Source organism: Taeniopygia guttata, chromosome 18, assembly GCF_048771995.1.
Source record: "Taeniopygia guttata chromosome 18, bTaeGut7.mat, whole genome shotgun sequence".
NCBI lineage: Eukaryota > Metazoa > Chordata > Aves > Passeriformes > Estrildidae > Taeniopygia > Taeniopygia guttata.
Window position 1 is genome coordinate 9678661 of NC_133043.1, and position 25411 is coordinate 9704071.

Below are 25411 nucleotides of genomic sequence, written 5' to 3' on the forward strand. Positions count from 1 at the left end.
TAATTTCTTCAAGTGGACATTTACTTCTACAGGGAAAACTAGGTCCCATTCAAACCTGTCAGTATTATTACCTCTGGAGAATGGCAGAAGAGAGTCACAAAGCAGTCTTGTACCAAGACTACTTATATAAACCTCAATACACTCAAAAAAGGAAAAAAAAGTAGTCATTTTGTCTCCATGCTGTGTGCCTACAAACATTATACTTCTTTTTTTAAATACATTTTAAGAGGTATAAGGACTTGGACTAGGTACTTAGGCTGATACACTGGAGATGCCTCTGTTGTATGCTGCACTCCCAAGGGATCTGTAAAGACATGCTCTGTGTAGACTCCAGTTTGTGCAATATCAGCTGTGTCTTCTCCTGTCCCTGCATTGACTTCTGTTGCTTCTGTTGCCTCCTCTGCCGTTGGAATGTTCTCATCTACCAAATTATTTTCAGCTGCAATATCTATGAAACAAATAAATTTGAAACACTTTTTAACAACTGTGATAGAATTCGCTATTGTTTAAAACAGCCAGTTACAATTTCCACATCAGAATCAAAAAACATCATATCAGAAATGCCCAAATTTTAGCACGTTGCACTGTATAAACAAATATCAAATGCACTTTTAAGTATCAATCCAGTGACTGATGGCTCAGGCTGTCCATTAAATTATTACCCAGGACAGCAGTAAACAAGGCCAACCAGCACATATCCACTGACAATCATATCACCATACAGCTCTGCAGCCATATGACAAAAAAGAGTATGAATGTCTATGAAATAATCAGTTTCACTTAAACCTCTGTTAACACTTGACAAAATCCAAAGTATTTATTTTAGTCACTCTCTGGCAAGATCTGCATTTCAAATACTACATTAAAATCTCTCTCTAGAGCAGGCACAAGAATTCTCTCAAAAGTACCTGCAAGAAGCAGCTGCCAATTCCCGTTTCATGTCACCTCCACCACTTTTTCAGCTACAATTTACAGATTTACAGAGAGTTTATGTTATCACAGCTTACACAGTGTTAACCTCAGTAGTTGCACCACTTATTTCCAGCTGCATCTCGAGGTGTTTGGCCAGCCCTGACACACCTGCAGTGTTTCTCACATACCTGACTGTTTCTCTGCCACAGGTGAGGCCCCATTGGTGTCGTGGGCAGCAGGATGCCCTGTGAGCCCCTCTGCAGTGCATCCCACCACAGTGATGCCCCCCAGCAGGCTGTCTATCTCAGCAGAGCTGTTGCTGGTCATACTGCCACACAGGGAGGATTTGTCTACTTGGCTGGAATCTGCTTCCTGGGACCCTTCTTCTCCTGCAGGGTAGTCTGTTTCCCTTGCCCCTGAAAGAGATTAAACTCAGAATAACATAATATCCTGAGCTGGAAGGGACCCACAAAGATCCAGTCCAATTCCTGGGCCTGTACAGACACCCAGAATTCCCACCCTTTGTCTCAGAGCATTATCCAAACATTCCTGGAGCTCTGGCAGCCTTGGTGCCATGACTACTGCCCTGGAGAGCCCTTTCAGTGCCCCACCACCCCCTGGGGATTAATATTTTCCTAATATCCAGCCTAAACCTCCTCTGACACAATTTCAGGCCCTTCCCTTGGACCCTGCCACTGAGTGTTTTTCACAGAGGAGTGATTCAGCTTTATCCCTATCTAATAACTAAGCTTCAGACTCAATGAGCTCTCCAGAGATTAAACATGCAGACAGCCCCTATCTACAAGGTTAGTTTCAAATAATCAACAAACGTGGAAGATGCTGTCACAAAGCTCACAAAACAAAAGCAAGATCGACATATGCTGCACTACAATGTCATTCACTGTATTTCAACCTGTAGCTTTCCAAATAGTTTTATTTCCATTTTAATTATATCTTCTTCTAAAATCAGATTTCATAACAGTGAAGGCACACAAGAGCACCTATCTATATCTTTATGAAGAATTTAGGTGCAACAGATCCTTGGTTCTGGAAGAAAAACTGTTTTTCTCATGTCCAATCCTCTTATACTTTCAAGACCTAAAATACAGAGATATCCCTCTGCAGAGAGCTCCAAGACTTGATGCTTATTTTCAAGAGGCTGAAGAAGTCAAAAAAAGTAACAAATATATTATTCTTTCTGTCATGTTCACAATTCCATGAAATATGACACTGTTGCAGAGTTTATAGTACATCATACCAAACATTCCCCTTGGCTGCTGACATCTCTCAGATTTTGGGTTCATTTAAGTCAACAGCCAACTAAAGAGTGCAACAGTAGGGTAGAAAGGCAATAGCTAAATGTACAACTAATCACTTTCTTACTGCTCTGTTACAGTAATTTTTTATTATACTAAGTAACAAATCTATGGGTTTTCACTGCATAAGAAAAGCTGAATGAGAATCAGTTAAAAAGCAGGAGCTGAACCAGCCCAAGTGTTTACCTGGCACACTGGCAATACAAAGCACGTGAGAATTGCAAACAATGAAACTGTCCAGAATATTCCCTGGTTGGTTTGCATCAATGATGATAACTTTTGTAGCAGAATGTGTACTAGTACAGATCCAAACAAGACTGGATAATTCTTCCTGGTGTTTCAGTTCCTTCTGCTGATCCTGAAAAAGAACAAAGGCAGAAATGAACAACAGAAAGGGAGACAAGAATAGAATTATTACCTTTGATCTTTTATGGTCCTACATTTTCACCTACAGAAATACACATAAATATTGGGAAGTTAATGGTCTTCAATTCAATTGTAAAACTACAAGTAGTTACTTGTTCTTTATGTATCTGAAGTATAAAGCTCTCTCATATTTCATACTTCTATTAAAAATAGACAAAATATTATAATTACACTGCATAATTATACAGTTAGACCAGTATAAAATAAAAACATTATTGACATGCCAACTGCCACACTCAGCAATACCACAGGTTAACGTGATATCCCCAAAACACTTGAAAATTCAGACTGTTTTTATGCCCTTAATATGAATTCCAGTCATGGCAGTTAGAACATAAACAGGTCTGACACAAATGGTTTTTAAAGGAAGCATCACTGGTATAAGCAGTACATCATTTTGATGTAAAATTTATTTACTCCTGAGATTTGCCAGCAAGGGAAGATTCAAAAGTATTTAATAGTTGGATTCAATAACCCAAACATCCTGGGCTAATGACTGACCAAGAAAATTCTACTTGTTACCAATGAACCTGATTAGAAAGTAATTTAGACTCTACAGTTACACAGTAAAGGTGTATAACAATCTAATTTATTAAATGTGCCTTGCAGGGACCTTACCTTGAGCTCCTGGTCTAGTTTATCTAAGCTACTCTGGGATCCTGTTTGCTGCTTGTTGCCATCTGCATCCACAGCAGTCACATCATTGTAGAACACACTGGCACCAACCACAGACCCTCCATCTCGTGTCTTCCCTCCTGACAGGTTCACCCCTACAGCACACCACAGCTTGGGAGAAAAAGAAATGTTTTGTTTGAATCTCAAACTAAAAAAAAAGAGACACAAGCATTGTTAAATATGCTAAGTGATATCAACATTATTATGTATCCGGAGTCCATTTAAAGTTATTAATTACAATTAAAGTCATATACATTTTACTGAGACACAAATTCTTCTTCATTATGTTTTAAAAAGAAACAACTTATTTGAAAAATAATGTAATTGAGTCCAAAACAAAAATATTCAAGATATAGTTTGCCAAGTCTCTTATCATCACTGGAAACATTCTACCTTCATAGAGGTATCCTTCTCATCCAAAGGTCTCAGGTAAACAGGTACAGGCAAGTTCTTCATCTTATTTTCACCCTGTCCACCGTTTGCCACCTAGGTAAAAAAAAAACAAACAAACAAACTGGAAAAATTTTACCATTAAAAGAGGTTTACAATCTTTGGAATCAGTTGCTCAGAATTTATTAAACACAATTAAGAGTTTTGCATTGTTGTCTCCTTTAGAAAGATTCTTTACTGCTAAGTTCAACAATAAAAAGCTAGAATCACTCAAACACAAGCTGTGAAATCATGAACATGAAGATGTTACCATTACAGTTGAAAACATCATACCTGTTTGTACTTCTGAGGTAGACTCCAGCCAAAAGCCTGCACTCTGCCATCCTCCTTCTGGACATGAGCTTTCACCTGGCGGTACTGCTCCCTCTTCTGCTCCCGGCGGGAGGCCAAACTCGCTTCAGTTCTGGGCAAGAATCAGGATGGAGGAACTTCTTACTTATGCTCTTTAGAATCTCTTGTACAATGGGAATTGCTGTTAAACTCAAAAACCAGGATCATTGGAAGCACTGGATTACCAAGCATATCCCTAGGGGTTTTTTTACCTATCAAAACACCAGGTTTGTGGGCTATTTTTAAGAGATTGGGGAAAAAAAGGCAAAACTAGAAAGTGTACTGCCAGCATCCTTAAAAGAAATGAACTTGGGTTGTGTAGCTCTACTAGGAGCTTTAAAAGTTGTAACTCACAAGGAAGTATTGTCAAAACAAAGCACAAGAGAAAAAATAATTACAGATTCTTGTTAGCCTGACTCTTAAGTGAACCTTAAGTACCTGTACAGTTATTGCCCAGCCAGAACATTTTCATATAAAAGTGTACCAAGTATTGTCTCCTGTGCCTAAATGCACTTTCTTGAAAGGCTGTGGTATTTACCAAGTAGAATATTTTAGCCAAGTGCTCAAAGTATTCACCCACTGCTGCACATTTCACTCTGCACTATCTTGAGTCCTTATGAATCAACACTCCCTTCAGGAGATTATACTTTACTTAGCAGCATGCTAGTAATCTCAGAGGACTAAAAGAGTAAACCCTTGATAGAGCACATCTACTATAAAACCAAAATTTCTTACTCTTCACTGAGGAATTCAAAGGCTTTAGATTTGTCACTGGGTAATTGAGATAAGGTGCTGCTTCTTTTCTTGACTGATGGAGTAATGTGCGAGGTTGGAGCATTATATTTAACATTGACAGGAGGTTCTGGTTTCTTTGCTGTATTGCTGGATGAACTGAAGAGTCTGCTAAAACTAGAAGAGAAAAAGACAAGAGGCAAGATTTGTCAGATACATCCAAATTTGACTATGCAGGCAAAACACAGCATATGCCAGCCTGTTCAAGACAGTTAAAGTAAGAAACTGGAGCCCAACATAGCAGCAGCCACCACACACTCAGCAACGCTCTCACAGCACAAAAACTCGTGACTGTAAGAAATATTCTTAAAGGATTATTATCCCATTTATCAAATTCAATGGGAACTTTATCTTGAATTAACATCTACAGGGAAACAACAAAATTAGGATGCGAACATCACACCTGGAAGACAGTTCTATGAAGGACATTAGTTCATGCAGAGAGCATTTTAAAAACCCACTATTTCTACACAACAAGATAAAACAGTTAACAGCAAATCACAACATCAAAAGGATTGTTTGACAAACATCTTGTTGAGAAGAACACTGGTTTAGATTTAAAGAGCTTGAAGTCAGAAAGGAGAATGTAGTAATCATAAGCTGTACTTTACAGAGGGAAAAGAAGCTCAAATAAATGCAATCCACACGGGATATTCAGGTTTCTACTTGTCATCATAAAAATGAATCTGGAAAAAATGTTCAGGACAAGAATCCTGGTGTCCATTCAGCTACGAAAAAAACTCCAGTGCTTTGGCATTTAACTTCACCAAGTGCACAGCCACTCACTACATGCTGCAGCTTACAACACATTTTGTCTTCCAGAGCAGGCTTACCGAGCTGGCATGCTGGGCAACAAGAGGAGAAGTGTTAGGATATCTTCATCTGCCAAAAAATAATTAGCTAACATACACAAATGTGCCAGCTAATTGGTTAGGGTCTTTATTTATTTCTGCCAGTAAGTTGTATTTCTATACTTACAATTGCCAAATGCTTGATCTTTTCTTCTCTTGCATGGCTGGATTTTCTCTGGATGCTCTACAAGAAAAGAATTCCAAGTTTACTGAGTAAGCAACAACTAGAGAAGGAAAAGGAATGGAACAATATAAAACTCTTATTTTTAAAAAAGGATAACATCATTGAAAATAACAAAGCCTGTTTTTTCACAATACTACTTATTTACTGATCAGAGCACAATACTGAAATTCCCACTACAGGAAATAAAGTTACATAATAAATTTCATCCACATTTCTTCGCATCCTAAACAAACTGGCAACTTTTCAGACAGAGACAAGACTGCATAACACTTTATAATGAAGAAAGCAGCAAAGAATTTTAAATTATTCTGCCCCCTATTTAATAGTTTAACTATTGGCTTTTGTTTTAAAGCCTATTAACCTTCAATACATCAGTAAATAATTGATAAAGTGAGTGTTCCCATAGCCATAGATAAGAGATAGGAGAGGATTTCTACAGCAGATAATAGCTATAGAACAAGCCATGGCTGTTGGGAATGTACATTTTTCCTCCCAAAGGGTCACAGGCATGAGGACAATGGGAACAAGCACATGTCACTGCTGTCCGTGGCCAGCAGGCAGCACCACAGCCTCTTGTACCTGTGGTCAGGGACAAGGATGAGCTGGGCTGAGGTCTGAGGCAGAAGACTTAAGTTTTTAAACCATACCTTCCAAACAACTGAATATTCAGGATGCAAATGAGACCAAATTCACCATCTTTACTGCTTATATTTAACATGCCTTGCACAACTTTAAACTGTTTTATCCTGAACAACCCAAGTCTTTCCAATGGAATTATGCTCAGTTTGAAGACAACATTATCCCTGTTTTTACATCACAAGGTATGTGTACACACAAAATAATTTTTAATGTTCAGCAGATTAATGTTATTTACAATTACCAACTTTTTTAACTGTTCCAGAATAAGCATTCCTGGAAAAAATGTGTGTATTTCACACCATACAAAGTAACACATCTTCACTGAGTTCCTGCCAAGAACCATTCTGACAAATTATATGCCCATAATTTAAAAACAATGATCCTCATGGGCATGAGGAAAACAAGCGAAGGCAATGAACCTGCTGACTAGATCACTCAGCATCTAAAAATCATAAGGAGCTCTGTCAAAGATTCTGTAAGAGACTTTTCACCTGATCATCTCAGTCCATCGGACAGCCTCCTGCAGCTCCATCAGCCTCTCCTTGTACTGGTTCCTCTCCATCAGCACTCGGGCCATCTCCACGCGTGTGAAGCGTTTCCGCTGCGCCGTGGGCACGTCGCTCTGGGCACAGAAGTTAACAAACATCATCTGGGCAACAAGTCAGCAAAATGGCAGGGACAAAGGAGCACCACAGGGCCCTGCAGAGCCACCCTCTGCCTCCTGACAACAGCCAGGCTAGGGCACAATTCTAGATTTCAAATAGTCTGGGGATTTTGAAATCTGGGTTTATCTTCCTCTCCCCTCCTATCCTTTGTATGCAATATAATGTGAATGAAAACTGCTCTTCAAAAAAAGAGTGTGGTGACAGTGGGCAGAGAGGAAAGCAAGCAAACTAATCATTGTCAATTTAAGTTTACTCATGCTCTTTAGGTCTTCTGTCATTTCTATACAGGGAGGAACTTTACCACTACTTATTAAGCCGTAAGTTTTAGTAGCCCTCACTAAGCACGCAGACTTCTAATGTCCCATTGAACTGCACACACAAAACCACACATATGCACCTACATCATCATCCTCTTTAGCCTTCTGTCTTGCTTCTTCTGCTTCTGCACGAGCTCTGAATAGAAAATAAAAACCAGATGTAATAAATACACAGTAGAGTTTTTCTTCTTTTCCTTTTTTACAACCATAGAATTAAACTTACTTTTTCAGCTCTTCTTCCAGTTCTTTATTCTTCTCTTCAAGCTTTTGTTTTGCTTGTTTTACAGCCTCTAATTCACCTTGTAGTACATCCTTTTCACAGGTCAATTCATCCACCTTGGCTATTAAATCATTCTTCACTACATTCAGTGCATTTCTACACAAACATGGAAAACATATAGGTAGAAGGATGGCCATGGTCTCACAATTCAGCCTGTTTTATTTTTAAAGACCTACACATTTCTTACACAGAGCTGCTGTAAAAAGATACCACTTTCTCAGAGGTCAAACCACCTACCCCCAAATTTCCAACATTCAAACACATTCACATCCTCTCTATTAGAAAAAAGTACTGATAAATCAGTTTGCTTTGGAAATCCCTCAACAGTGCTCCAGTGAATTTGCCTCTGCACTTAAAACTGTGTTTCTGACATGGAGTTGATTTCATCAGGACACAGCACTGCATTTTTTGGGCTCTTACAAGGATAAAAGCAGACTTTTCTTATTAGATACTTAATTTCTAGAAGAAGACCAACTTGGACAAATACACCTAAAAATTCAAAATAATCACACCCTCGTTACTCTTAGAACTGAAAGTAAATTTGTATAGTTTCAATTCTGTATCAGGATATTGAAGATATAATGAAAGAACAGGAATTCAGTATTTTTTACATAAACATTCTCACTTACTTTGTCTCCAGCAGCTGAGTGTTTTCCAAAATAAGGTTTTCAACCTCACGCCCCATTCCTTTCCAAAGGAAACAAACACAAGAAATTAGCAAATAAAATGGATGTTTTTACCAAACTTATGTTTTGCCATTGTCTAAAGTCAAATGAATTTTATGTATAACAAACATGTTAGATGAACTGTGAGCTGTCTAAAGTTTCAGGTCCAACCTACCTTCTACAATTAACTTTCCCTCCCACTTTCTCCCAGCCTGACTTCAATTAAAAAAGCCCAAAGATGTCCCTAACTAAGCACAGGACAGTGCTGCTAGTCTGTATATTTAGAAGATGTTACAATACTAAGTCAAAAACCAAACACAGTATATGTTGCAGAAGTATTAGTCCTCAAAATGTTTAGTTTAAAATGCTCAACTGTCTTTTACATCATTATCACTTTTTGATCTTTTATAAATAGATTTTTATATACCAAAGTCTATCAGTTATAGACACAAGACATGCTGAATAAAGTTCAGATTGTGAAAGCCCTGCAGATTTCCCCAGAGCAAATGATACCTTACCAAAGAAATTATGGTCTTTAAAGCCCATGCATTCCATGTAGAGCAAAAACAAGAACAAGAAACATTTCATGTGAGGTGTAGTATGAGCGAGAAGAAATAAACGATTAAGACTTAGGAAGTAAGAGTGAATTAAACAAAGCCGCCACCAAAAATCTGAAGTGGGATGTGATGTGATTAGAAGCAGGATTTATACAGAAGACTGATGTTGAAGAATTTAAATTTGTCACAACTATTTCCATTGGTTAAACCTCTTATAAGAATCAATAACTTAGTAAAAGTCTCTCATTTTCTATAAAATAATTTAGAAGCACAGTCCTTGGAAGAAATTCTAAGCCATTCAGAAGTTTCCAATTAATATGCTCTTATGGAGAAAAGTGAACATAACTTTTCAAGTAACTACTTCAGTGTTACTTAAATTTCTGGCAATTAATTTATCCCCCTATTTTTTGCATACCTAATATAATTTTTAGAATTTTAAAAAAGGTAATTCCAGGAGAGAATAATTATTTTGCACCTTGCATAGCAAAATAATTATGACACAGATAACAGCAGAAATTATGTTAATTCAAGATTAACATAATGAATGAAAAAGGTATCTTAATGGTGGAGGCCTTTTAATATACTTTAGGAACACAATCTTCTAAGCACCTTTGGCATCACAAGACTTTAAAGATATTTGGATAACAAAGAAGAAATGGTATCTATAAATAGACATGCAAGTCAAAGTTCCCTCTTTTGACATTTCCCTCTCTGGGTTTTGGATTATAAGTAAATTAGATCAGCCATGGTTAATTTATCAATATCTGGATAAATTCCCTATACTACTGCCATCAAGAGATTTTATTCAAGTTGCTATTGCTTTTTAAACATTTTCAATATTCACAAATAAAAGTATGTAGGATCATGTCCAACAGATTTCAGGATCTTTTATAAAGCAAGAACAAAAACTAGAAAGCCAGAGTGCAACAGCAAAAAAAAGTTACCAAGCAGGGAAAAAATGCAGAGAATGTAGCAGCCAAGAATGCCTAACTGGAGAAGCAACAGATTTCAAAGATTTTTTTTGAAAAAAGAAGCATACACACCAGAATATTCCCCTGGGTATGCAGCCCAAGAGAAAACAGATTAGAGAATCCCAATTAACTATTAGAAACAACTCCATACTGAAGTTTAATGTTCACTTAGAACAGGTCCAAATGCTTCAAACACACAGACTATCCTGGATGCAGGTGTGGCTTTTCAGGTTTTGGACTATGGTTGTTCTCAAAGCAAAATGACGATTCTAAAATAAAATTTTCAGACCAACACATTCTGCCTAACAAATGCAGATTTAACCCCAGGCTCAGTGTGCACACACTGGTGTTTCCAGCAAAATTTACAGAAAATGGTAATAAACTCACTGACAAACCTTAAATAAGTTATACTAAAAAGTGTATTATTTCTTGCCCATGAAAAATAAAGCATTAGAATCAGGACATCCTGACAACAGTTTGATTTCTTTAATCAGTTCATCACAGCTAAGGGATGGATGCTGCTCCATGTCAATACTTCTCCAGCATCTGTATTTTTGCATGCAGAATGTGTGATTTGCTGTCCCTGTGAGAATGGAATGACAGCCAGGAGTTTTAGATGGAGTGTGTTGCAGTAAGGATGTGGAGAGCCTCACTGCTCAGTGACAACAAAGAAAAACCATCTCAGACTGGAAACAGGTCATTACTCCTAGTGAGTAATACCTGCAGAATGTCACTTCTTTCATATAAAAAAAAGTTTCTGGAGGAACACCGAACAACCAGAAATCCAGATTGCACACAGGAGTTTTAACAGCCCTAACAATCTGTATTTTTGCAGGGTCAGAGGACAGAAGCAAACAAGCTGATGATTTTCTGCACACAACTCATTTTGAAATCACCTAAGATAGCATCTGCATTTTATACATTCCACAGTACCAGCTTTCATTATTTCAAAATGAGGCCTGAACAATTATATAGTTAAAAATATCTTGCTATATTGTTTATAGAAAGATTATTCTACTGATGACCTTTTTGATTTTGGTCAACTCAAAACTCAAGTTTATTTCAGTCAGCACAGAAGTAATAGCAAGCTGCTTAGGGGAAGGAGAAATGTGGGTTTCCCCTCCCCTATCAATTAACAGTTTGATTCTCAAATTACCACCATTTCATTTGCTGCAATTCTCTTTCAAGTTAAAATCCCTAAGGAGGTGATAAAGCCAGGCCACTACAGATCAGGCACGACCTGAATAAAAATATCTAAAACTAGTTCAAGACAAAAATCCTTCCTTGAGAAAAAAATCATTATGTAAGAGAACATACAAGAAGAAATGGAGAATAATGTAGGAAGTGCCCCAAAAGATTAAGATCATTATACAGAGAGAAAGAACAAACTTCGGGTTTTGCATTCCAATGACTACCTTAGGATGTTACTCAAACAATTTTAATGCAAATGAGGTCTAACAACAAATCCAGCAAGACTAATTAAGCACTTCCTAAAAAGGAAAATTTCTGTATACAGCATCTTTCTTACCCAGTAAATCTGCACCTTCATCCACATCTCCAATTAGGCCAGAACCAGCAGATGACAGCTCTTCAAAGAGTGACTCTGTGTTACGGTCAAATGCTTTGTTCTTGATGCCTTTGGTGGGAGTGCTGGGCAGAGAAAAACACGACATGAAAAAGCAGGGAGATAACACTCCCACAAAGAAAAGCTTTCTCTGTATTTTTTGTCTAGTAGTTCATTTGTTACCTCCAACAAACTCAACAAGGTTACAGTTGGCTTACAAGTTCTAGATTCTATTTTCAAATACTGCCTTGCCATCAAGATCCTAAACTTAAAGCAGTTGCTGATACTGAGCTGGACAGGATTGTAATAAATTAAAGCATATCAAATTTTCGCCTATAGAAATTCAGTTGTGTCAGGACTTAGCCCAAATGCCTAAAGAATAGACAGCTCAGCTAAACTGGAAGTAATTTAATATAACAAGAATGCAAGAGAACTGAATAGTAGGAGGTCAAAATATTCCTCTGGTCAGAGAAGGGGCTCCTTTCACACAAAACTCTTCTTACACCCTTAAGATTCACCATACAGGGTAATTTTATCCTTCTCATCACAAGAATTAAAGACAATAAAATGAAAATTCCCATACACAGCATTTAATTCCCATACACATGCATGGAATTTAAATAACCTTCTAAAATTTGTCTTCTTCCTCAAATCACAACACACAACCTACCTGGAACCCTTATATCCACTGAGATCTTTATCCATATCCAACTCTGGAGTTGACTCAATAATTGCCTGAACTTCAGATTTTTCTTCATTTTCATTTCCCCCTGGGGCAAAGCAAGTGGTACATGCCCATAAACAAAATCATCATGGCATATTAAATAAATGTAGTAGTTCTTAATCAATCACCAATTTAGGATATTTCTGTTCAAAGACTTATCAAAGTAACTAAATTAAAAGACCTGCAGATTTTGATACTCTAATGCAGACACTGGAATTTCTAGGTCTCTCCTGAATTTAACACAAGTCATCCAACAGCACTTATTTCCTACTACTTCTGCAATTGAAACCAAGATATCCAACACTTCACGACCCTATTGCCAAAGAAATGTCATAAAGAATTCTGATTCTGAAGCACAAAATACTAACGTCACCAATAAACAACAGACTTATCTCTGACCAATATTCTGTACTCCTTAAAACATTGAGTAAAAGCCCCATTCTCATTTGTGGCACAATAAAAGATAATTAATAAGTGATCAAATATGAGGTCCATAGTAACCCTACATGAAGAAGTTAAAGCAGCTCACCAGTGCACACGTTTCTTGTCTCTTGAGCTACCTGTACTTCAATATTCTTGCTTACATCCAGTTTCTCATTCGACATCTCAGTGTCCTTTGCATGCCCTTCAACATTTTCCTTTTGAGGGGTTTCAGCAGGCAGCACAGGAACATCTGAAGCAGCTGTGGATGCTGGCGTGGTACATTTGGAGCCTGCTTGGCTAACATCAGAGAGCTCATCCTAGAATTGCACCATTACCAGTAAAAAATGAACACAAAGTGTTATTAGAAGAGTTGGGGCATGTAAGCTAAGGAACAGACAACAAAATCACTATATTTTACTGAAAACTATGCAAATGCAAAGACAAATTAATAAAAATAATATTTTAAGCCAGTACAGTCATCTTCAGCCTATGGTTGTTTCACTCTTATTAAGTCAATTATAGCCACATAAAAATGCCTTTATTTTTAACAGTAATATTGGATCTCAGTTGATAATTTTAGTCACTACTTTTCTGTGAAGGCTTCCAGAAAACAAGTAGCAGTCTCATTCTAAGAGTCCTTCTAACTGCACAATGAACTGCCTAATCTTCCCAAAGCTGTTATAAAATTAATGGTTCAGAATATGGTACCTTAAAAAGCAGCCACTGAAGAACTGATGCAAGCATGGATTTAACTGATATAAAACTGTAGTAATTTATTGAATCATAATTACAGAATATTTTGGGTTGGGAGGGACCTTAAAGATAATTTTGTTCCAACACCCTGCTGTGGACAGGGACACTTTCCAGTGGACCAGGTTGCTCCAAGCCCTGTCCAAGCTGACCTTGAACATTTCCATATTTGCAAGCACTTCACTCAAGTTTCATGCGCTTTCCAGTCTGAACTGTGAGCGCTGGCTGACACTGGGAGCGGGACTGGAACTGCCACAAATCCTTCTCCAGTCAGATTTCAGATCAGCCAAGGAACACCAGGAAACAGCTCCTCCTCAGAAACTGATTCCTGGCAACAATTCACAGTGACACAGTGTCAAGACCCATAAGTATGACATTAATTAGGATTTAATCCAGCTGCTGGACTCCAGATTTGGGACCACCACTCAGACAGAGCTGCATCAAGCACTGTGTGGGAGGGCAGAGTGGACTGAGTGTGACACAACCAGAGGCCACCACCTGAATATACCAACAGCCTTTTTTGGCTCTTCTCTCATCTCCTTCACTCATATTTTACTGCCCATTCATGCCCAGACCCACATCAGATGTCTGATCTATGACTTAAGCAGCACATGACAGTGAACAACAGCTCACTGCAGAGAGGAAAACAAGTCTGCCTGTTTAGGCCAATAGTTTCTAACACACACCATTAGAGGAATCTTGTTGGGGAAAATAAAGATAAAACTTGAGGCTGATGTGTGCAAAATGGAGGCAGGATGGTAACCCTTGATAAAAAGTTCTTGTAGAGTTTGTTTGGGAATCAGAGGTGAAAGCAAGGCTCCTGGACAAGTCTGTGACATTTTTTAAAGAGAATGTGACTGAACTTGTCAAGACCAAAATAGGTTTAGATTTTGCAAAGCACAAATTCACTGCATGCCTTTTTGAGGAAGAAATAAAACTGAATTTTAAGGTTGTTTTAAAAACCCCTGCATTTAGATGTACACTGTACTTAGTACTTAGATGTACACTGTACTTAGGTACTTGTACTTAGCATAAGATTACTATGAATTGTAACTTACAAATTTCTCCTTTTGGAACTTACTAAGGCAAAATTTTGATTTGTGTGGTAACAAGGAGGAAAACACATATTTATGTGTATCAGCATAAATGTAAAGCTTGCATCCTATAATAATACCTCCACATTGAATCTGCAAGCCCTATAAACAAAAATACAGCATTAACTTCCTATCAATTACTGACAGTTCTCATTTTTTTATAGTAAATTGCAGAATAACCAATTATTAATATTTGGTTTTCTGTCAAAAGTATTCAGAAATACAGACACCTCTAAAGGAATGAAAGAAAAGAAAAAAACACTCTACAATTTACCCAATTGCCCTGTGAATGGGTGAAGTTGAGGCATGGCTAATGGGTCATACTTGAGTGAGCAGATACAGAAGGGAGGAAGTGGTGCCCCTTACCAAGGGCAACCAGAGCTCACACAAATGAGGAATAAAACCTCGGCAGAGCTGCTGGCTCTGTTTAAACATTTCTACATCTTTGTATTCCAAGACCATCCACTAACTGATGCAGCACAAACCGATCACTGAATTTCACACACAAAGCTCAAGGAAAATAGCTTGATAGCACAAGAAAAAACAGGGAATAGAACTGTCCTTTCCCTACGGGAATTTCAAATCACCCCATATATTTTATATTTCTGACTTTATTATCTATGGTATTTTCTTAGCTTACTCTTGGAAACCACACAGATTAAACTATTACAAATATCTGTTCTAGAACTAAAGAAAAGCAGAAGCAATTTAATTAAATGACACCGAATTAATCAGAATATCGCAAAGACTAAACATCTGAAATTCAGTGCTGTGCTGACTTGGCAAAATTGACTTTTTTTATCATGTTGCCAAAAGACTTCTCCCGGAAAAACAAAAAATAATGCTTAAAAATTCAATAATTAAATCTGAAGGAGTAACTCATCTGCAATGCTGTGCTGGAATAAGTGGAAAAGAATAACTGGTACATTACTTTGTGACATCTTACAATGATATCCAGCAATCTTACTATTGCACAAGCTGCAGAATAACAGATTTCTTCATCTCTGCCACTCCGTCTTTGTGATACTTTTGGAGGAAACAGTGACCATTAAGGAAAGGTTCAGGCATGAATGGAAAATAGATGCTAGAAAGCAGCAGAATTTGTTTATGCCTTGTACTGGATGTAAAATATATTCAGAAGAAAAGCAGTAGAGAAAAAAGTTTCAAGTGCTGGTTTTGACTTCAATATATCATGTTATTCAACAGATTCAAGTCAGAAGTACTTTACATTCATAGCTACAAAGTAAAGATGTTGCTTTGGACTCAAGGAACTTATTCTGAGTAAACAGATTTAAATAACTACAGCTTGTGCTATTTAGTGAAGTCTCATTTTAACAATGCATTATTTTCAGAAGAATTACACCAAGAAGCCTGTTTTGACAATATGGATTAGCCATTATTCTGAGAGGAAAGATGGAATCAGAAGCTTCCCTTTCTACCTCATCTCCATCTACTCTTAGTTACCATTTGTATTTACTGTACATAAGTTATATTTCAGTCAGCTTTCCTAAAATCTGCCAATTCAATAATGTTAACTGCATAAGACAAAGGGAATCAGACATATTCAAGATCAACCTCCTGACTAACACTCTTTTTCAGTGAAAAATTTTTAGAAGCAAACTCACACTGTCACTTTGATATCCCTATAATTAACCACTACTTACTCCTCCCATTATCTCCTTATGACCTTCATGATAAATAAATGGATTCCTATTACCTCCAAATTGTTTTTGTAGTTCTGATCAGTTAATATTCCCGTGCTAGGCAGGTATTGAGTTCACTTAAGAGGAAATTCCTCTCAGCTATATGCTTTTCCAAAAATAACAGTACATTTCAAAAAACCTCATAAAGAAATATATACTGGGAGGATTTACACGTTCTGGAGTTCTTCACCCTGCAGATCCTCCTCCTGCTGTGCTGTGAGTGTACCCTAGACTGCCAGACTCATCACACTCCAACACCACTCCCCCATTCTTCCATTCCTGCAGATTGTTTTATTCCACCCTCTCACAGTTGGAATGTAGAACAATTGCAGGAATTATAGCCAAGCTACAAGTAAGGGAAATCATGCTCACAGACTAATTTAGGAAAGTTAGGTCATTCTCAGCTCTGTGGTCTACCTGCACCATACATCTGGTAGTAGGCAGAGGCTGCATGAAGAGCACTGCCCATGTAGTAACCAAAGCTTTCCTTCTAAAGCAGCATTAATAAAGCTAATTAGACTGGTCCCACTACCTAGTAACATATTTAGTGTAGAAAAACAAATTGAAACCTTTGGAAATGGTCCTTAGTCAGAATGAAAAGACCCACTACTGAGAATAAGAGGAGAACCAATCTGTGTTATCACTCCTTTGGAAAATACCTCCAAAACTCTGTTTCTTGTACAAAGGAAAGCTCCCTCAAAGTTCACTGGAGTAAGCAATGCATTTGGCTTATACAGAGATGTTTTAGGGGTCTACATCCCCCTTTCAATTTGGTGGCTTTTTGTTTTTTTCCATCCTCCCATAGATCTACCACCTGTTATGGGAGTTTTTGCTGCCACACAAGGCTGCACTCACCTTGAGGCTGGTGTGGGACCGTGGCTGGCTCAGCTCAGGGAATTTCCAGTGCTCTGCTGCAGGTGTTTCTGCCACCTCCCTCTGAGCCTCAGGCGTGAGGAGAGCATCTCCTGCAGGTAATGGGAAGATGCCCAGGGATACTGGACGCTCCTTCCTGTTGGAAAGACACACAGGGTTCATCAGCCATCTCAAATGTCCCACAGTTCATTTTCCTGCAGGCCTCTGAAATCAGCAGGGAAGTGGTGAAATTCCAGGTTTAAATATCCAGACACTGCTCCATTAAATGCGCAGTGCAGCACACCCAGACTGTGCCACAACACCCAATAATTCCTCATTTCACAATTGCCAAGTCAATTCCACTGCTTTAAATAGCAGTTATTGATTTACACTACAGCTTATCTGCAGCAAACAAAAGTTTTATAGAAATGAAACACCTGTTCAACAGAAGTATAAGACAAAAGTGTTTCCTTACTTCAGATTGAAAATAGTTTTCAGCAGCCACTATTAAAAATACCATTTTGCACCTTTTCCTCCAAGATATAACCACATAATTTCTACAAAAGCAAACAGCTAAACCATCAACTGAAGCATTTGCAAAATTGTAAACAGTAAGCCTCAAGCAAATCTTCTCAAATCATTTGGTATTTTATTCCTGAAGATCACAGAAATGGATTTCTGTAAGAGAAAAGAACTGGGTCAGGGAATTACCAATGTTACAACTGGCTCAGCCAAAAATTGTGTCGTTTTACCCAAGATCAGTTCAACACTCTACTTCACCCTAAAGCTGCACAAAGGCTTGTGCCAGCAAAGCAAATTATTTCATCCCAAGTGTTCACTTCTTCACTCTTTCTACTTCCCTATAGCAAATAGCATTTGGAAATTTTAACGGTTTACGTAGTAACCCTCAAAAGAAACAAAAAAATCCCTAGTCAGTAGTGTGCTCAGTGAACAAAAGGATTCGTTCTTCCTGCTAGCAAGAGACAAAACCATTGTGTGCAATGCCATTCATAGGATGCTGTGGCCAGCCCCGAAAAGGAAAAATACCAGCCAGACCTAGAACTGAGATAAGCAAAGTGTTTGTTCAGGCAGAACAATGTAATGCAGAAAAAAATCACTATAATCAACTAGCATAGCTTTAAGTATAGTAGATGGAGAAGATAAAAGTATGTACAAGTGATGGCAGAGTTTTCACATTTTAGCATTATAAAAACCCAAGACACAACCACACGTGCTTTCTTTCACAAGGTCCTTCACAAATTAAACATAACCTAGGCAGAATTAGTATCTGCATATAAAATACATGCAAATATATGGCAAGTAGTGCTGAAAAGCAAAAGCTAAGCATTTTTGGACATATTTTTGATTTTGTTTATTTACCTTGAAGAAATGTTAGTGAAGAAGGAATTTTATTTACCAATTAATCAGTAAATTCCCTTAGGTAAATCTTACATTGTCAAAATCACAATGTTCAAACAGCAAACAATTTGAATTGGCATGAACTTTTCCAGTCCAAGTGTACAAAGATGCTCCTCGTCACAAAAACCTTTGCACCTAATTCTCACATTGGAGCAATCTTGGCCTTTCAGAAATATTATTCCAAATTAAGTCATTAATTGTGAAGTAGTTTAGCACAACAAAGTGAGTAAAGCAAAATCAGTCTGGGTTACAAAATTCAAAACATCAGATAATGTTCCAGCATCTGCAACTGCTGCAATGAGAAACCTCACAGTGGATTCCAAGGATTCCCACTATTGTAACAGGTCCTGCTTTGCTTTCGATTTCCCACAACTCTCAGGCATGTGGGGAACAAAAGACAGGCCACAGAAGCCGAGATTATGTCAAAAGAGGGGCTGAGACCATTTCAGTGGATAAGAAGTGCAGGAACAAAAAGGAGGAAGAAAAAAAACTGCCTTTCAGTGGTTGATAGAGCTGCATTGTGAGGGTCCAGCACATTTCCGTATTGCAGGACACGCCACAAAACTGATCAGCTCTGCAATCCTCAAAAGAAAGAATATTAAATGGGTGCAGTTTAAACAGTTCACACCTGGCATCACTTTTTTTTTTCAAGATTAGTTTGAAAAAAAATTTATAATAAGCATGTTTTTATGTGTTAGAACAGAGGTCAGGTGCATTGAAAGGCTGAACAGTAAATGAAGTTTGCAAAAGAGGCTAATTTTGGAAATTAAGCTTATTATATGAGTGTCTGCAATAAAAAAAATGATCCAGTTAGACTGAAGCAATTTCAACTTATTTCACTGCTTGTTGAGCAGAAAGCAAAGAACCTCTTCTCCCTCCCCAGTGCCCAGAAAATACCTGAAAATGCCACAATGAGCAGAATGGAAACGCATATTTTAAAAGCCTAAACTAATATTCTGAAGTGATGCACTGAAGCATTTGCAAGAACCTTTAGCAACTTTTAGATGCTCAGTTCTAAAATCTGACTAGTGTTTAAAAACAGAAAAAAAATCTTCTACAATTACATTCCTTCATCCTATACTTGTATCTCCTTTTTAGAATTAATAAAGATTAAGAAAGTAAATTCTAATTCATGTAATTCCTAAAGCAAATTAGAAGGGCAGGAAAAAACACTGCTTCCCCAAACCCCTCAAATCCATTAAATACTCCAGGGGAGCAAAGGCACATTACAAAAAAAAAAAAAAAAAAAAAAAAAAATCTATTTCTCAAACCATCTGACTTGTTTGAAACTTAAAAGTAGCTTGTAAGTTACTGCATATGAAGTTCTGATTTGGTTTTGTTTGGTTTTAGAGTTGGGATGTATTTTTTCTGTGTTTGGGTTTCCCCCCCTTTTAAACAAACATAGCTTTACTAACTAGGTCAATCTACAGAGTTTCCCTTGAAATTTATTTTATTTCTTCATATTGAAATATTCATTCAAGTTTTTTATCGGCTACTGGTATAAACTGGTATTTTTTTCCATCTATTGATTGCTTTTAACCTTTGGAACAACACTTCTGTGCTCACAGACCCAAGTTAAAAGCATACTACCATACAAAATCTACGTGCACCAAGTATTAAGGAGGAAAAAGTCACATAGCTGTTCGGAGAACACTAATTTCCAGCATTTTTCTCATTTAAAACAAAATTTACTATTACATCTATAACCACAGGTAAAACATGTCAAGTTTTCAGGCCAGAAAGCTACATTTTAAAACTTTTCCATCTGTAATTATGGAATTAAAATGTGCCAAGACTACTTTTGGCCACAATATTCTAAAGCATTTCTGTCTGCTACTGCTCCAGGCACACAGGACAAACAGAACATAACCTGAGGAGGGGGGACAGACAGCTGGCAACTTGCCATAAAAGTACTGAAACAGAGGAGAGGGCAACATTTGGCTGAACAATAGTGAATAGGCTTTAAGAGCTCAGATGCTTAAATAATGGAAGATTTTTTTTCCCCCCACCAACCAATAATCAGATTTCTTTAAAATAACGTGATCAACTAATTACTGTGGTTTTAACATCAATTAACTGATCTTACATAAGCCTTTTTATAAAAACAGGTGCAGTTTAATAGTACAAAGCCTCAGCCTGCATACATTTATGCAACACAAGATCAGCCGAGTACCTGACAATACACTGAACGTGAGCTTTATCCCTGGCATTAACATTGCAGCTTTTGCAGCAGGATATAATAAATTGATGTTAAAGCTTTACAGAGGAAAGAGATACATAAACTGACCTTACAAGGCAAGGAAAAAAATAGATTGTATCTCCATACATAGACACATTTACGACAAAACCTGACATTTATACATCATTTACTTCTCTGATTTGTCCCTGTTTGAAAAAGCAGGAGAACAGAAAGCAGGGGAGCATCGAGAGCACACAAAGATGGGGTTCAGTGGGTCAGAGTACCTGAGGATCCTTGGGAGGTTCTGCGTCAGAGCTGGCACCCCCGTGGAAATGGAAAAGTGCACGAGCAGCAGAACAGAGAGCGACACCAGGATGGCTGAGTTAATGACCACCGCCCCGCCAACGAAGCCAAACACAAAGAGCAGCATGCAGCCCGGATTCATGGCGCTGCGCTGGCATGGTGGAATGCCGGCTCCAAGGAGGCTACGCAGGGGCCAAGGGGGGATCTTTGCAGGCAAAGTCTGTCATTCAGCCGCCACCACAAAAACAATGCCATCAGCAGCAGCAGCAGCAGCAGCAGCGTTCCACTCTTCTGCAGCAGCTCCAAAGCAATGACATCACCGCCCTCCTCCCCCTCGCCGCTCCTCGCAGCACCGATGCAGCAGCGCAGCAGCGCAGCCAGCCCCAGAGTGCTTCTCCCTCCTTCCACCAAGGGATCCCAGATTCCAAAGGTCCCAGATCTGCATCAGCTATTCCCTGCAAGCCCTGAGGACAAGCAGGTATCACACACGCACACAAAGACGCAGCCAGACGGTGGCCATGCTGGGACAGCCACTGACATTTTCCCTGCCTGCCCCGACACAAACACTCCAAAAAGCTCAAATTGTTTAAGCCCAATTAATCTACGAAGTCTATCTCAACGCTCAGCCGCACAACAGCAAAAGCCGCTTTCTACGGATTTCTACGCTGTCCTCTTACCACGTTCCAATCGTACAACAAATCTTTCTGATTCAGCCCAACTGTTGTTATAGGATTAAAGAGCACAATCTTGCAAACACAAAAGAACTGATTTTTTTTCTCATTTCAGGGTGAGAGCAATAAATAGCTTACCTAATTCTACTATGTGTTGTGGATTCTAGCTGATCACCCCCTGTTAGCTGATGAAGTTTGGTTCTTTCCAAGTGCTCCATATAATTGTGTATCATCTGTTTAAAAGGACAGAAACAGCAAGAAATATTTAGTAACATTTACTTGTACTACAACTGCGTAGTTCTTGCCCAATATATTCTCCACCCTGTAATGCAAAATAGTAAAAGCATTTAGAGGCATTAAAGAAATAAAGAAAGAAGAAAAATTATACAGAGTGTAAAACCACAAACCAGAAGCTAAGCCCATAATAAATTAAAAATATTGGAGAACTTCCCTGTACATTCATCCACAGGAAACATCCTAAGGGTAAAGAAAGTGCATGCAATATTTCAAACACGAGTTTGAAAAAGAATTACCATGTTCAAATCCATTTTGGAGTCTGAGATCTCTATGTCCAGCAGATATAAGCATTTTTTACATGATAGGCACTATAGGCCTAATTGCAGAGTATGGTGAAGGTCAGACAATATGCTCCTCAAATATTAAAGACTCTGAATCCACAGGCTAATAATCAGATTATTTCTGTAGGCAGAAATATGAAGTCCCCACTTCTCCTTTTTTCTTCTAAAACACAAAAAAACTTAAGCTTTCTGTATTTTCTACAAGGGACGTTTGGTTTGAAATTATCTAGGCTGACATCTCATTAAAAGGACAGAGTGGCTGTGAATTTTTAGCACTCAAGATGAGTTCTGCTTGCTCTCTCTGTCACACAAGAGACAAGCACAGGCCAACATGGTATTCCCACAGCCATTACTTGTTTATTGAGCCCCAACTTCCACGGCCAAAGGATGCTTTCAGCATTTAACTGATCCAGGACATGCATGGGGAGAAGGACCAGGTATCGCTGCATCATTCCAGGGGCTTCATTTGGACACACATATCTAAATTTAAATTTGGGAAAGCCTGAGAAGCCTATGTACAATTTCGTATTTTTGGCACTTTCAACGTTCACATTCACATTCAGGTCACATCTTAACAGCTGCCTCTAGGGGAAAAAAAAAATATTCTTTAAAACTGTAATTTCTTCTGCTATTCTACAAAGGGTATACAAACACTTCAGAATAGTGATATTCCAGGCATTTGTACACATGAGTACTGAACTCAGCAGGACCTGGAAACCTACATTTATGTGTTACTCTCAAGACAGGTTTGATGTATCCAAGTTTGACCTTCAGATCCCACCAACCTCAGCTAGTTCCAGCTTCTCCTCAAATGCCATTTGCCAGCATTAGCTACATAGGAATAAATATTCTTAGTTTCAGATTTTTCTGATTAAATAAACTGGCTTAAGACATCCTGACTGATGGATATTCTACAAATCAGTAACTTATGTTAAGTGCTGGTTATATACAGATGTTGGTTTTCCCAGCATTCACCTGAACTAATAAATAAAATTCAGACCAGAACAAAATATCATGCTATTTTCAGAGAAACATTATATAATATACTTAGACTGCTGTCAAAAGCTTACAACATGTATCCTCCAAAAAAATGCAGTGTTTCATCAGACCATCCCATTTGTTTTCTGGTTTTTAATGCTTGCTCACACACAGAGACAAACAAAAGGCACAAAAGGACTGAAAGCTCCACCTTCAACCATCCACATTTGTTTTTTTCCATTTTAACCAAGCAGCCAGAACTAGGTGTTCCACTTGTTCCTTTGCAGTTTTACACAAATTTATTATAATGCAGATAGTTTAGGAATTCTGGGGAGGAGGGGAGGGACCCCCAAGAGTGTATAACTTTGAAATGCACATTACACCATTCTGTATCCTGTTCATGTATTCCCTCATCATGGAATGAAGATGCTACTGACCTACAAACACTCCCATTTTCAGCACACCAATTGATTTCCCAAAGTTAAATTTTAAATAGAACAACTGTTGTGTTTTCAGCCAGTGAACAGAAGATGAGTGTCTAGTACCTCTCCAGGGAGCTGCTAACACATAAAAAAAAATAATAGGGTCAGTAAAACCCATACAACTTTCAAGTTTTGCAAAGGACATGATTTTAACCTACTCTCTTCCCTCCTCTCAGTCTGTTCTTTTGTTTACTGAAATGTCTCATCACATTCATTACCCACAGAGGCTGGAGGGCAAGTCAATTTAAAGGACTGTTCAGTTTATACTGTTCTGAAGCTGAAAATGAAGCTGATAATAAAATAAGCAAATCCATAGATCACATACTTCAGCACAATGCATATAAGCTATAGGAACCAAAAAAATAAAATGAAAAACAAAATGTGCAGTGCTGCATGGCAATTGAAGATTCACAGACTCATAAGGTTCTATGTGCATGTACAGCACGATACAGTAATTTCTCCACAGATCCAGGCTATATGTGCCTGTGGTGTCCAAAAAATCAGAACAGTGGTACCACCATGTAAAGCCCACTGAATGCCTCAAGTCAGGGCCCCAAAGGTTGATAATACTGGAATAGTGTCCCCAAGGAAAAGAGTTCCTCACCCTCCCTTCCCATGGGATGAGCAGCTCCACAGCTGGTGCTGTGGAGTCATAAGAAATGGTGTGTGGATTTCCAACTTCCACAAACTTAATTTGAAGGTAAAGGTAAATAAATACTTCAGCTTCTTGAGAAGTAAGCCCACTCAAACTGCTCATCTGCAATAAAACTTGGAAGACTCTCTCCAAAACCACTGGGATTTGAATCAGATGATATTCAAAAAATCTTTTCAATCTAAATGACCCTCAAGCCTTGGCATATCCATGATGTGCCATTCTGATCCAAAAACCTGTAATGAATTAAAACACTAGAATTCTGAGGGTTCAAAATCTGATGAGAAGTTCTGCTGTTTTGAGATTATTCCACTAATGAAATAGAAAGGTTTTAATATTACTGACAATTTAAAAATAGACTTAAATGGATTGAATTGCTCTCCGCTCAGCACAATTTTTCCTGAAGTTATGTAGGGGCACAGATGATAAATAATTGACTCTGTCTACCTGTCTTCAATACAAGCTGCAGTAAATATTTAGTCATCCATAACCTTTCACTATGGACAATTCACTCTGCTGCCCATGAAATCCACAAGTATTTTGAATCCAACCAGTTGTTCCTAGGAATACACATCACAAAGACAGAGCACTTCAGCATTGCTGTAATTAAACACTTTGCTCAATTATGATTAGCTCAGGAGATTAAAGATAAACTCAGAACTTGGAAGAATTACCTTAGATAACAGCATTTCACAGTTCAGGTGTTAATGATTTTAAGGCACATGTACAAACCAACTACAACACACTTTTGAACACATTACAGAGTGAACATGAAATTAATTCCCTTTGAATGTAATGTCTTTCCACTTCATAAAAAGACTCAGATTGGTATCCTCATAAGGCACATGACAAGTTTTACAACTGCAGAAGTGTTACAAGGTTTTTCTACATACTAAACTTCAGCACTCAGTAAAAGACAATGAACATCCTGGCACTCATTTCAATTTCTACTTTTACAAATACAACCACTCCCAGTGTATACAAGCCTGGCACTTGTCACAAACAAATG

General features: G+C 38.1%; 1 protein-coding gene across 9 annotated transcripts in view; it reads right to left on the bottom strand.

The window, feature by feature from the left end:
• Positions 1-25411, bottom strand: part of SPAG9 (sperm associated antigen 9) — a 57825-nt gene that overhangs the window by 13860 nt on the left and 18554 nt on the right. For 3 of the 9 annotated variants that reach the window (XM_030287546.4, XM_072937151.1, XM_072937153.1), the window contains 18 exons: positions 21851-21945; positions 17144-17297; positions 12848-13058; positions 12265-12364; positions 11559-11680; positions 9021-9035; positions 8467-8524; positions 7781-7933; positions 7642-7693; positions 7067-7197; positions 5880-5936; positions 4845-5018; positions 4053-4182; positions 3723-3815; positions 3273-3440; positions 2415-2586; positions 1101-1328; positions 253-448 (listed from right to left, as the gene is read on the bottom strand). In XM_030287546.4, the coding sequence (XP_030143406.2) occupies positions 253-448; positions 1101-1328; positions 2415-2586; positions 3273-3440; positions 3723-3815; positions 4053-4182; positions 4845-5018; positions 5880-5936; positions 7067-7197; positions 7642-7693; positions 7781-7933; positions 8467-8524; positions 9021-9035; positions 11559-11680; positions 12265-12364; positions 12848-13058; positions 17144-17297; positions 21851-21945 (2309 nt within the window). Of the gene's footprint in view, positions 1-252; positions 449-1100; positions 1329-2414; positions 2587-3272; positions 3441-3722; positions 3816-4052; positions 4183-4844; positions 5019-5879; positions 5937-7066; positions 7198-7641; positions 7694-7780; positions 7934-8466; positions 8525-9020; positions 9036-11558; positions 11681-12264; positions 12365-12847; positions 13059-17143; positions 17298-21022; positions 21772-21850; positions 21946-25411 lie in introns of those variants that run through there. The other 6 variants (XM_030287550.4, XM_030287548.4, XM_072937152.1 and 3 more) reach the window with 5 other exon arrangements.